General features: G+C 64.0%; 1 protein-coding gene across 5 annotated transcripts in view; it reads right to left on the reverse strand.

The window, feature by feature from the left end:
* Window positions 1-612: 612 nt before the first annotated feature.
* KCNT1 (potassium sodium-activated channel subfamily T member 1) overlaps window positions 613-12,166 on the reverse strand; it is a 70,437-nt gene continuing 58,883 nt past the window's right edge. For 3 of the 5 annotated variants that reach the window (XM_017505680.2, XM_017505686.2, XM_017505684.2), the window contains 9 exons: window positions 11,945-12,056; window positions 9,373-9,474; window positions 8,921-9,004; window positions 8,641-8,769; window positions 8,262-8,282; window positions 7,119-7,443; window positions 5,558-5,620; window positions 1,803-1,887; window positions 613-1,646 (listed from right to left, as the gene is read on the reverse strand). In XM_017505680.2, the coding sequence (XP_017361169.1) occupies window positions 1,526-1,646; window positions 1,803-1,887; window positions 5,558-5,620; window positions 7,119-7,443; window positions 8,262-8,282; window positions 8,641-8,769; window positions 8,921-9,004; window positions 9,373-9,474; window positions 11,945-12,056 (1,042 nt within the window). In that variant the 3' untranslated portion in view covers window positions 613-1,525. The remainder of the gene's footprint in view (window positions 1,647-1,802; window positions 1,888-5,557; window positions 5,621-7,118; window positions 7,444-8,261; window positions 8,283-8,640; window positions 8,770-8,920; window positions 9,005-9,372; window positions 9,475-11,944; window positions 12,057-12,166) is intronic. The other 2 variants (XM_017505685.2, XM_037730274.1) reach the window with 1 other exon arrangement.

Genomic DNA, 12,166 nt, shown 5'->3' on the forward strand with positions numbered 1-12,166 from the left:
TCCAGCAGCTGCGGTGTCTGCCCTGACACCAGGGAGGGGCTGCGCCTTGGCCTTTTGGTCTGTCTCCATCAGCCTCTTGGGGTACCCTGAAATGAACATGGTGAGGCACGCACACGTTCCCCACCTGGGGCAGCCCTGACACCCTCTGTAGGGGATCCCTAGTAGCCGCTGGCCTCAGGAGTTCTGTGCCACTGCGGGCAGAGCCTGGGGCCTCTGTGCTGATCCCAGGGCCATGCCTGGCTACAGAGGTGAGGCTGATGGGCAGCACACCAGAGAGCCCTCCTGGACTCTGGGACCTCCACCACCAGGCAGCTTTCCTGGCTACAAGGATCCCGTCACCAATGGCTAAATACAATTTGGGTCCTGATTTTGGGAAGGGCTGTCCTGGCCTAGCTGTGGGACAGGGGCTTGCCTGTGAGGTTGGGGTGGGAGGCCCCAGCAGGTGTTTCTAACCCTAAAATGGGGTGGCTGGGAGGGGTGAGAGCTTGGAACCATGAGCGAGACAACTTATAACTTCGTGCCTCCAGAATGCGTCCGTTTAATAGACGGTCCCAGCGCTGACCACACAAATCAGTCAGGACCCAGCAGCAAAGGACCCAGCAGCAAAGGACCCAGCAGTAAAGGACTCAGGGCGGCTCCTGCTGTCAGCCGCCGCTGGGATTCCCCTTGCTGAGATCCTCCGTCCACACGGCCCAGCCCAGAGGCTTAATTGTGCTTCACAGGTCGGGGTTTAGAAAACGAGGCTTTGCTTTAAAAGGGTATAAAATGGTCCATGGAAATGCACCATCTGTGCGCCCAACGTCCCCCAGACGCAGGAGCTGGAGAAGTTCAGTGCGAAGTAGAGAAAGCGGCTCTCCTGCTTCTGTTCAGAAAGGCCCATGGCAGCAGGGCTGTCTGGGGACCTGGGGACACACCCCTCACACATGCCCGGCTTCCCTGGGCCCTTCGAGGCTTCTAACTTCCAGAAGGGGCTCAGGACGGCAAACAGCAGAGGGCCCCTCGCCCGGCCCACAGAGTGGAGACCAGCACCCTGGCCCCCAGGCCCTGGCTGGCGGGAAGTGAAGTTGCTTGGCTGTGAACTCTCCGGCCGGCTCACAGTCGGCTGTGGCCCACGTGGGGCTCCCGGGTTCTGGGTTCTCTCCCGCTCCCCATGCACCCCAGCCCCACCCTCTAACACAGCCTGGCCTCAGCCCTGCAGGGTGTCCATTCCCTGCACTGCCCTCCCAACCGGCCCTGGTCACGAGTTGCGGTACATCTGTGTAAAGAGACGTGGACTCATCGATTTGTAAAAATAGGTTAAAAAACTCTCCCCACCAGCCTGCAGGTGCCCAGAGGTAAGCTGGCCCTCCCCCAACAGCATGAGGGCCTCCTTTCTGGGTGGAGTTCCGGGAGCCGCATGAGCAGAGTGTGGCATCCCAGGGTCACCCGAGTGCCACTGTGTCCTTGCTCCTCCACGTCCTTCCTGAGGACCCTGGGCAGGGCACCACTCCCCTGCCTGGCAGCCGGAGCTCCGTGGAGGGCTGGCTCAGAGCTGGGTCTCGTCGCGTGTCGCGGGATTGCAGGATGACAGCTTGTGGCTGCAGCTGCTCTTCTGGCTCGGGGAGCTGCTGGCCACGTGAGCCAGGGGGTCGGATCGGATGAGATAGCTGTGGGAGGGCAGAGGGGCTCCTGGAGGGGGTGTGGTCCGGGCGGCCCTGCCCAGCCCTCTTCTGAGCCGCTCTCCTGTGGTGCCTGTGGCCCCGCCTCCCCAGTGCCCATGTGGTGCCCAGGGCATCTGCACACAGCCTGCAGGTGCTACTCACACAATGTCATTGGGCTCCAGCCTCGTGTCGGGCGGAGGGTTGATGAGGACATAGGAGAGGGTGTTCTGGTGGTCGTTCATCTCATCTGCAAGGACACAGCCGGGCAAATGTCACCCCTAGCCCTGCCCCTCCCAGCTCTGCAGGGGCCCGGAGGCGTGGGAGCTCCAGAATGAGCTGTCTTTCCGGCCTTCCTCAGTGTTCTGCTCCAGCGCCTCATCCTGGTGAGTCCAGCCAGGGCCCGACCGACACCTGTCCCCAACCCATCCCCACACTGGGCAGGGGGCAGCCACGAGGGCAGCCGGGAGCCAGCTCTGACCTATACCCCCCTCTGGTGCCAGGTGGCATCACCACAAAGGGTGGCTCTGAGCAGAGCCACCGAGCATACCCGCACACACCTGCCACGTAGGTCACACACTAGCACATGCTGGCAGGTGTATGTTCACCATTCCCCTCCCATGCACCCCTTCATCTCCACCTGCACACACCTGGATCCATCCACACGGAACTACACGCCCAACCCCCATACACACACCTGTGTACACGCCCACATGCCCTGAATACACACCTATATACTTCTTCCATCTTCACTCCTGAATGCCACACACATTTGTATCTGCACACATCTCCACAGCCCCCCACATCCATGCTGTCTGCAAACCCCTACACACCTGCACACACACCTGCACGCTGTCCTCCGCATCCACACCCACCACAGGCTCTGGAGGCTGCTCAGCCCTGCCCCTCCTGCAGGACCCCTGCAGTGCTGCCATCCCAGGCCTGGACAGCCACTCCTGCTCCCTGTGCTCAGCCCTTTGCTTTGGACTCGAGTCCTGAGTGGCATCAGCTCAGGGCACACCTCCGCCCCAGCTCATCCCTCTGAGAACATGGCCCCTGCCTCGTGGGAGACAGCCTGGCATCTGGCTCACGGGGTGAGAATGGCTCTGGAGAAACATGCCCCGTCATCTCAGTCTCTGTGTGGCCAGCAGGGCAGGCTGCCAAGCATAGGGAGAGGCCAGCATCCCATCAGTGGCCCTGGGTTCACTGGCTGAGGAGGAGGGCCTCTGGCCTCCGTTTACCCATCCGACAGTGTCTAAGGGAACCTCCCGTTTCCTGTTCCAGGCTCCACGGACAGAGAACAAAGGTGACCCAGGACAAGTGAACCTCAGGAAGACTTGCCCTGGGCAGCCTCCATCCTGGCTACTGCCATTCCCTTCTCTCTGCCCATCCTCTCCCTTGGGACAGCCTCACTATGGCCCCTGTGAAAGGAAAAGTCGGGAGGTTGCTGGCTGCCCAGCCAGGCGGGGGCCATGCCAGTCCCCCTGCTGTGGGGGCTTTGGCCTTCCCACTGTGAGCACAGCGGCTGCCTGGGAGGCAGGGCACAGACTAGGACTTGGGGCCAACTGGGCAGCTCTGGCCAGGAGACCAGCTCTGCCTTGGGCCTTTCGCACCCTGCGCGGGTCACTTGGTGCCAGCTCCTGTGTCCATGCCTGGGGGACAGGACGGCCTGACACCTGCCCCTCACAGCCCTCTTGCTCTTTTCCCAAAGCCCAGGGCAGGGACTTCCCCAGGCCTTTGGTGGAGGCCCAGGGACCTCATGCTGGGGCTGTGCAGGGAGGTACACCCTCGCACCACACCCGGGTGCCTGCACACACCTCTGGGGTGGCCGTACAGCAGGTGTCACAGGAAGGGGGCAGCAGTGGGTGGGGCAGGCGGCTCTCATAGGTTCTTGGGACCCTGCCCGCCCCCCCCCCCACCAGAGCTGCCTGACCGGCTTCATGATGAGCACACGGTGGGACACCGAGAACAAGGGGCCACCAGCTCGTTTCACTCTGGCAGGCACAGACCAGCCCCCAGGCCCCAGCTTGTCCCCCTGGGGCGCCGGGACCACATGCTTCTGACATGAGTAGAGCTCGTAGCTGGGCTGAGCCAGGCTGGGCGGGGCGGGGCGGGGCGGGGAGGGGGGTGGGGACACCGGGCCCCAGCTGCAGTGCTAGGGGCTGGGTTGTGGTCAGTCACGTGGCACTGGCCCTGGCTGCCCAGGGTGGGCACAGAGGTCTAGCTTTGAGTGTCCACTGTGCTTGGTAAAGGCAGGCAGCAGGTGTGCCCGGGGATGGCTTTGGCTCTTCTGGAGAATGTCCTGGAGCAGGGCCACCTCACTCCTGGTCCCCAGGGCTATCTGACTCCTCCAGCCAGACCCTCACTCCAGGCCTCAGTGGGAACTCTGCCTTCCAGACCCCGCCCTAACCCTGCAGCTCCCAGAGCTTCCAGACCCCATGGCCACTGGCATCCACGATCACTCCTGCCTGAATCCCCCACCCTGGGCCAGAGCTACCTGACCCGAGCCTCAGTTTCCTTCTCTATAAATGGGGTAACTAGGGCCTCCCCCAGGGCGGCCATGAGGAAGGTACAAAGAGGTGTTTCTGCGCGTATCGGGGCTGGGCTGGCTCCGCCCATTGCGTGCGGGGTGGGGGCTGCATGCTGGAGGGGCCTCAAGATGCTGCCCATCCTCCCCCCACAGAGCATGACTCTCCCTGTTCTGTGACCTGGCCTGGGCTCTGCTTGAATCCAAACATGGGTGTGCAGCCCCCTAGCCCCGGCACCCTCACCCTGCCGGGCACGTAGTCTGAGCTCAGGAAATGCCCGCCCAATGGGTCCTGTGAGCCGTCGCCCCAAGCCCGCTGTGGCCTCGCCTGCCCTGGAGCGCAGCAGGAGCTGCCAGAAGCCGCACTGTGGGCGTGGGGAGCAGGGGACGGTGCATCCCGCTCATGAATGCCACTAGGTGTGGATCCGAGCCCCACAGTACCCAGCAGAGCCAGGGACTTCCCTGAGCGCCATCACAGGGAAAAGCACAGACCCGGGAGAGGCTGGAGCTTTACTTCCATGGCTGCCCTGGGCCTGGGCCTGGGCCTGCCTCCAGCTGCATGCACGGCCATCCTGCCACACAGGTCCCTCCCAAGCTGACACCTGCGTGGGCTCAGGAGGCCTTTCAAGCTCCCAGGTTACCCTGTAGGGAGGGGGGCAGCAGGTGCAAGCTCTGAGTTCCCGAGGCTGCCAGGACCCCCTAGGAGCGGCCCAGACTGCTCTGAGCACTGATGGGATGCAGCATGTTTTTGGAAGAAATGGGGTTCTGAGCACCCAGGACAGGGTATGGACCCGCTCTGCCCTAGCCGAGCAGGAAGAATCCCCTCGTGGAGCCCCAGCTGGAGGACAGAGGTCACCATCCACCCAGACTGGGCAGCCACAAAGGCTGCTCACTCCCCGTGGCTTGGAATCCCCACCCTGCATCCAGCCCAGGCTTCACTGAGCTCCTCCTGGGGCCCCGGCTTGGAGCCATCTGGGTGCTTCCCAAGAACAGGGAAGCTTAGGGTCCTCAGACCTCTCATGGGTCCGGCCACAGGGAGGGGCTGGCTGTAGGCCAGGTGTCCCACCGGTCCCCTCAGGGCTCATCTGAAACAGCAAAGCAGCAGCACCACTGGGTGAGCCCCAAGCTGGGCAGTCTCCACCCTGCCTGGTGGCCAGCAGCGCCCTGACCAGCATGAGCCCTAGACCTCAGCCTCAGGCCCGTCCTCAGCACCCAGCCAGGGGACACTCTGGATGTGTGAGGCCTCGCCCAACAGGGCTACCTTGGCTGACAGCTGGGACCTGCTCTCACAGCTCCTGTGCACCTGCCTGGCTGGGATGGCGCAGAAGGCTGCCAGTGGCGAAGGGTTGGCGAGCCCCGTGGCGCAGTACGGGGCCCGCCAGAGCAGAATTACCTTGCAAATATCCCAGGTTTACCCGATTCATGACATCACTGGCTGTTAAATTTGCTACGTCCTCTACAGAACACACAGAAAGAGGCACAGACAGAAACAGAGAGAGAGAGAGTCAGTCAGCAAGCGAGGCGCGGGCGGGCGGCACAGCGGGAGGGTGCGGGAGCAGCTGCGCGGGCGGCCGGCCACCCCAGGACCTGCAGCCAGTGCTGGCCACCGGAAGCGAGTTGGTCACCAGAAAGGCAGTTGCTCCTCCCTTGCCAAGCTCTGGGGGCGCCGGACTGGGCTGGATCATCCTCTCCCATCACGGGGGAACATGAAAGTGAATGCTGGGCACCCCTCTCAGCCTCAGGAGCCCCTCCCGGGACAGGGACGCTGTGGGGACGGAGGGAAGCTTCTAGGAGGGGAGATGGGGACGCCTTCCACAACACGCACAGGGCTGGGGCCAGGAAGGGTCTTCATGGGCCACCTGTTCCCCAAACCCTGGCCTTTGAGTCTCCTTCGGGCAGACAGTCCAGCCCAGTGACCCGTGGGCAGCTCCCGGGCCAGCCCTGAGCCCTGGACTCTGCTCGGGGGAGTCAAGGCCCCCGACCCAGGTGATAGACGCAGGAGGCAGGGTTGGGAGACCTGACACCCCAACAGGACAGAGGCAGCCCTAAGCACTGGGCAGGTCCCCGAGATGGAACCAAAGAGAGGGCAAAGCCTTGATGCAGCCCAGGGGTGGGCGTCACCAGGGAGCAGCCCAGTGTAGGGGAGCTGGGGCCTGTGGTCTCATCAACGGAGGTAGCGTCTCTAGAGTGAGAGAGGGGGATGAGCTTCCCTCCATGCAGGCATGGCACCTGTGGCCCAAGCACATTTCCCACCACAAGGTGCAGAGAGAGGGGCTGCACAGATCTGCTGCTGGAGAGAGATGCCGGGCTCCCTGAGCAGCAGGAGGGGGGATGTGCTAGGGGAATGGCAGCGGGCCATGGCGGACGGAGGTGTGTCCTGGCATGGGCCATTCCCCCAGCTGTCACCTCAAAGACAAGGTCCCCTCCACACTGACTGCTGGGAGGGCTCGGGCTCCCACAACCTCTGTGAGAACTCAGGGGCCCTGGGTATTCCATGTCTGGCAGGACCGGCTGCAGCCGGCTGTCCCATCATGGACACTCTTGACTTGGGGAGCCCAGCCTGGCCCTCTGCACCCGACAGCTGGCTCCCCTGAAGGGCTCAGCCAGCTCCCATTTAGTAGAGAGGGAAACTGAGGCCCCAGGGCAGTGGGAACGGGCGCCTCCCCACGGGGCTCAGCACCAAGGATGCTGCCAGGTCCTGTGCCCCCAGCACTGGGGTGGGCTATGGCCACGCCCCTCCTCCACCCTCCTCTGCACAGGGTCTCTGCTGGGGCCGTGGTGGTGGTGCCCACAGCTGGCCCCCCAGGAGGAGCCGGCAGAGTGCGGCTGGAAAGGCCGACAGACAGGCAGGAGGGCGGCCTGGCCCCGGGATGCTGCAGCCGACTATTCCTGGCTGTGGCCCGACCCTGGCCCCGTCTGTCCGTGCCGCCCGCACCCGGGCCGGGCGTCCTTACCGTAGCCGGTGGTGGGCAGCCCCAGGTGCTTCATGCGGTTCTTCACCAGCTCAGAGAGCTCCTGGCGCTCGGAGCGCCGGTACAGGCTGAGGCGCTGCTGGCTGATCCACTCCGCGGCCGCCGCCCGGCCCGCCTGCTTGGGTCCCCTGCGGCTCAGCCTCCTTGCCCACTGCAGGCTCTTGCGCCGCAGCAGCGGGTGCTCCGCGGGGTCGCCGCCGCCCGTGTGGCGGCTGTGGGAGCTGCCTCCAGTGCCAGTGCGCGCGCCCCAGGGCCCCTTCACTTCCCGCGTGTCCTCACAGTCCTCCATGTTCACTGAGATCTGGGACTGGGCAGGAGGGGAGGGGTGAGGCGGTGGGGAGGGGGCGCGGGCTGTGGGGCATGGGGACCTGCGTGGGGGCGGCTGGGGGTGTCGGGAAGAGGACAGACCCCAGGGGTGCATGCACCTTCCTCCTCTGGGGAGAATGCACCTGGTCCGAGGGTTCCTCCTGAGCCCAGACCTCCGGGCTACCCGCCCTGTCCCACCCTGGTCATGGGATTCACCAGCGCCCTTCACCTCTCTGGGCTCTTATTTCTGTGGTTCTGGCTGGGGACCCATCTGGACCCCAGCACATCCTGGCCTTGCCCTGGGGATCCACCCCCTCTGTTCATCAATTTCTCCATCTGCAGATGGGCCACAATCCCTCTTGTAAACAAAACTTTCAGAGGCCTGGAGCGGGCAGAATGTGGGATGTGGGGTACAAGGGCCTGAGAGGTATGGGGTGCTGGGGAGAGGTGGGGCCCCCCATCTGGGCGGCACCTTCAGAAAAGCCTGGGAGGCTGGATCATCAGGCCAGATGGCCATGGGGGATGCCTGCCTTGGTGGGGCCTGGGGGAGCCAGGGCTGGGCCTGAGAGGGGCAGACAGAGTTGCCTGCGTCCAAACTCATAGGCAACTCCCCCCAGGCCTCAGTTCCCTGCCACCAGTGCAGAAGGGAGTGACTGTCAAGCACCCTCTCTGAGCCGTGCTGGGCCCAACATATCCATGTGGGACCCACTCCTGTCTTGGCTTCCCCAGGGCCCCGTGGGTGGGTAGTGCCTGGCAGGCTTCTCTCTGGGATGCACTGGTGTTTGGAAGAGGCTGCGTGGGCACAGAGGGGTCGCTTACCTGGGCTCTGAGATCGTGGGGCTGCAAAGGAAACCAGGCACAGTCTGGGGCCTGCGGACGCACCCCGCCCCCCACACCGCCTCTGCCTGTGGTCTGCCCGGAACATGCGTAGGGCTGGCAGGCAGGGTGCCCGCTGTGTGGGCTGTACCGTGGGCCTGCCCATGTGCTTCCTCAAGCCTCCCCTGACCTTCTCTGCCCCCGGTTGGGGTCACGGCTGCCCCAGCTGGAAGCACCAAGTGTGGGCGCCGGGGCCAGATGGAAAGAGCTGCTGGCAATGGCAAAGCTGATCTAGCCCATGTCCCCAGCACCGAAGGTAGGGATGGCGTGAGTCACACAGGGCAATGGGGCCACCAGTCCCAGCCCCCGGGCTACCCAGAACCTCTGAGGTGGAGAAGACGTGGCTCTCCGTCCTGTAGATGCCGATGGGGATCTCGGCGCTGGAGGAGCAGAGCTTCTGGAAGAGGCGGCCGTAGGTGCGGATCCACAGGTCGCCCTCGGTGATTTTCATCTGCAGTGCGGGAGCCCTGAGCCAGCCAGCCCTGGGCAGGTGGCAGCACCCAGAGCCTCCGGGCTGCCTTCGTCAGGGGTGGGTGTCCACCCACTGGCTTGGGACAGCCCAGCACACCCCCAGCCCGGCCCAGACCAGCAGGGGCACTTACGGCACAGAGGTAGCCAGAGCCCGGCGTGGTGTCCAGACCCAGCAGCAGCCGTGTGATGGTGATCATGTAGTCCTTCACGAAGGACTGCCGGGGAGGGAGGGAGGGAGGGAAGGACCCAGAGCAAGGCACGTGGGCACCATGTGGGATGCAGGTCCACACCCCACTGGCCACGGGCCCGACGTACCTTGCACACACATACAAGTCCCCAGGTCCCCGAGCACCGTGTGACCCACAGGAGGCCTTTTCTAAGGAAAGTTACTTGCCAAGCACCCACAGGTCAAAAAGGGCCCAGAAATTCCCAGGACAAGGACAGGGCCCAGAGGCCTCCATGGAATCCAGGGAAGGTCGTTCAGAGGGAGGCATATCGCTCAGAACGGGGACCAGGCTGCAGCGCCGAGGGCATAACGGGTCCCACCCAGGCACCACCCTCCTGCTGCCACCACCCAGCTGACCTGGTAAAGCAGCGTGTCCAACATGCTGATGCTGAAGACGCGGCCGGCGGCGAACGGCAGGCGGAACATGAAGGCCAGGTTGGAGCCGTTCTCTCGCTCCCTCTGTGGGAAAAGAGGGGCCTCAGGTGGGCTGGTACCAAGGTCCCTGCAGTGGCGCGGCAGCCACAGGGGTAAGGGCATGTGTGCACTGTGTGTGTGCAGTGTGTGTCTCCACGTGTACACACACCAGCAGGCCTCAACCAGCTGTGTCTTTCCAGACACACTCAGGGCCAGAGAGTAGGCTGCGGGGCTATGATGAGAGAAAGGATTCCCGGCGGACACCCCGGGTGCTGCGCTTGGTCGAGCGCCCTGCTCTTGCCATCCGGAAATTCTGAATCCTGCCAATCCTCTCCTGCCCTGATGTTTGCTAAAAAAAAGTGTCTGGAGCTGCCACAGGTGCCCCCGTTGGAAGCAGGTCACTGTGTGCTGGCCTGTCAGACCCAAGAGGGAGTCCCATGGAGGGAGTCCCACGGGAGAGTGTCCCAAGGGGGAGCCGGGGCCAAGGCCACCCAGGCTGGGGAAGACATGGCCCCTCGTGCCCTCTACAGGCTCCTTGCGTGCCAGGGAGGTGGATCCCAGCATCTCCAGAGGTGATGGGTCAGGTGGTCCACGGTGTCCTCTCCTCCCTTGACCCCAGGTCTCTGTATATGCCTGGCCCTGCCCAGGGCCCAGGGTGTCTGTCCCACAAGGACCCCAGCACTATGTCAGTCCAGAGGAGACCATGGCTGCTCTGGGGGCTTTGCTGACGTCCTGACCTCTCCCTGGTCCCTAGCCCTGGTCCCCAGCACAGCTGATTGCCTGTCCCCATGTGATTGCCACGGAATCACATGACCGGGGCCCAGGACTGTTCCGTGCCCTGAGATGGAGAGCTGGCTGCTCCCGCCCTGGCAGCATTGGGCACTGGTGGAGGCGAAGCTGGGGGAGGAGCTGGGGTCCCACGCCGGGGCAGAGGGTGGGTGATTGGTGATGTCTGCCTGGCGGGAAAGGGGGCAGGAGCGTGCTTGTTGACCCAACCTTCAAGCTGCCTCATGGGAGAGAGAGGTGTGAGGCTGAGGCTGAAGGAGCCACGTCAGGCTGGCTGCCTCAACCCGTGCAGCATCCCTATCCACGCCAGGGCAGACTCGGTCTTCCAGATCTAGAGTCCTTCCAGCACTGGGGAGCGGCACGGCACCTGAACATGGAATCCCAGCACGCTGGGACTGCAGAGGCAAACTTCCTCCCTCCCGTGGTTCGAGCTGCAGAGAGCACCCCTCTGCCAGCTGCACTGGGGACCAGGGCTAGGTGCTCCCAATGCTGGGCAGGGTGGGCTCGGGCAGCGGGCAATGTAGACAGAGCCCTGTCCTGTGGTGAGACCAGCTGTCCCCCTACGCCTCAGGCTGATACCGCGGAGGCAGGAGCCCCTGTGGGCCTGGGGGCCGGTCCAGCTTGGCCTCCTCCCACCTTTCTGGGGCAGGCAGAACTGACTCCAGGCTCCCCACAGGCTCTCAGTCCACGGCTGGCTGGAACCCACTTTCACTCTCCATCAGGTTCAGATGGGACAAAGCTGTGTCTGTGTCACAGGGAGTGCCAGTGTGTGTCCTCTGCTGGTGTCGGTGGTCAGGCCTGGCCTGGCTCCGTGGGGCCTCCACAGCGTCACGCTCCGCCGGCCACGCAGGCCCAGCAGCCTGCCGATGAGGACTTCAGCCCAGGTGAGCTTGGGGTTTGCTGCTCCTGACCAAGGTGGCCCAAGTCTCCCCGACGCGGCATGCCCCCTCCCTGCTCTCAGCCTAGGGCAGCCTGGGCACCGGCCCCCATGTGGACAAGGTGGTGCTGCCCTGGCCTGAACAGGTGGGATGTGTGTGGGTTGGGGTCAGCCAAACATCAAGGCAATGGCAACAGTGGCCGTGCCCTCCGCAGCCCTGGGTGCCTGTGCCCTTGGGTTCCACAGCCGACCCTGGTTGGTACCCTTCACAGAGCCGCAGGGGCAGAAAGCCGATTCCAGCTCAGTCACTTTCTCTGCCTTGCGACCTAGGGCAGGCCCCTTCCCTCTCAGGCCCCCGGTCCCGCGTCAGTACTAGGAGGCAGTGCTTACAACAAACCCGTTTCAAGGTTGGGCGTAGTGACTGGGGCAGTGGAGGAGTCTGGAACAGCGCAGCCATGTGCGTTATTTGTACTAAGAGCTGCTGGCCACCCTCTACAACCACAGATGTGAGGGCTCCCCACGGGGGTTTCTGACCAACTCACCATCCCAGAACAGGTGGCCTTGGCCTCTAGACACAGCCAGGCCTGGTCCCTGCTCAGGGAGATGGAGGGCTGCTCCGGGCCACATTCCCAGTGCTCCACACACGGTCAGGGAAGCACCCTGCTCATCTCCTGGCTCCACTAGCAAGAGGATCCTGTCCATGCTGGGCCCCCACCTCCTCTCCTGAGCTTCCCAGCAGGAGGGGGCCGGAGCCCAGCCTCCCGTGGCACCGTCCCCCTTTCCCCGAGCCCCTTCTCTCCCACTTGTTCTGGGCTCCTGGGGTGGCAGCTGGCACAGGGCAGGGCTGCTCACCTTTTCTAGTTTGGAAAGCGCCAGAGAGTAGCTGTCCTTGGCACGGAACTGCATGAAGCGCATGTTGGAAGGGTGGGTGAGCTCCGTGGTGATGCTGAGGCTGGGAAAGAGCCTGGGGAAGGCAGGAGGCTCAGGGCAGGGCCACCGTCATGGTGGGAGGGGTCTCAGAGTGGGACCCATGACTGTGGCTGTGAGGGTCTCAGGGTGGGGACCCATATCCGT

Source organism: Cebus imitator, unplaced genomic scaffold (assembly GCF_001604975.1).
Source record: "Cebus imitator isolate Cc_AM_T3 unplaced genomic scaffold, Cebus_imitator-1.0 Scaffold339, whole genome shotgun sequence".
Taxonomy (NCBI): Eukaryota; Metazoa; Chordata; class Mammalia; order Primates; family Cebidae; genus Cebus; species Cebus imitator.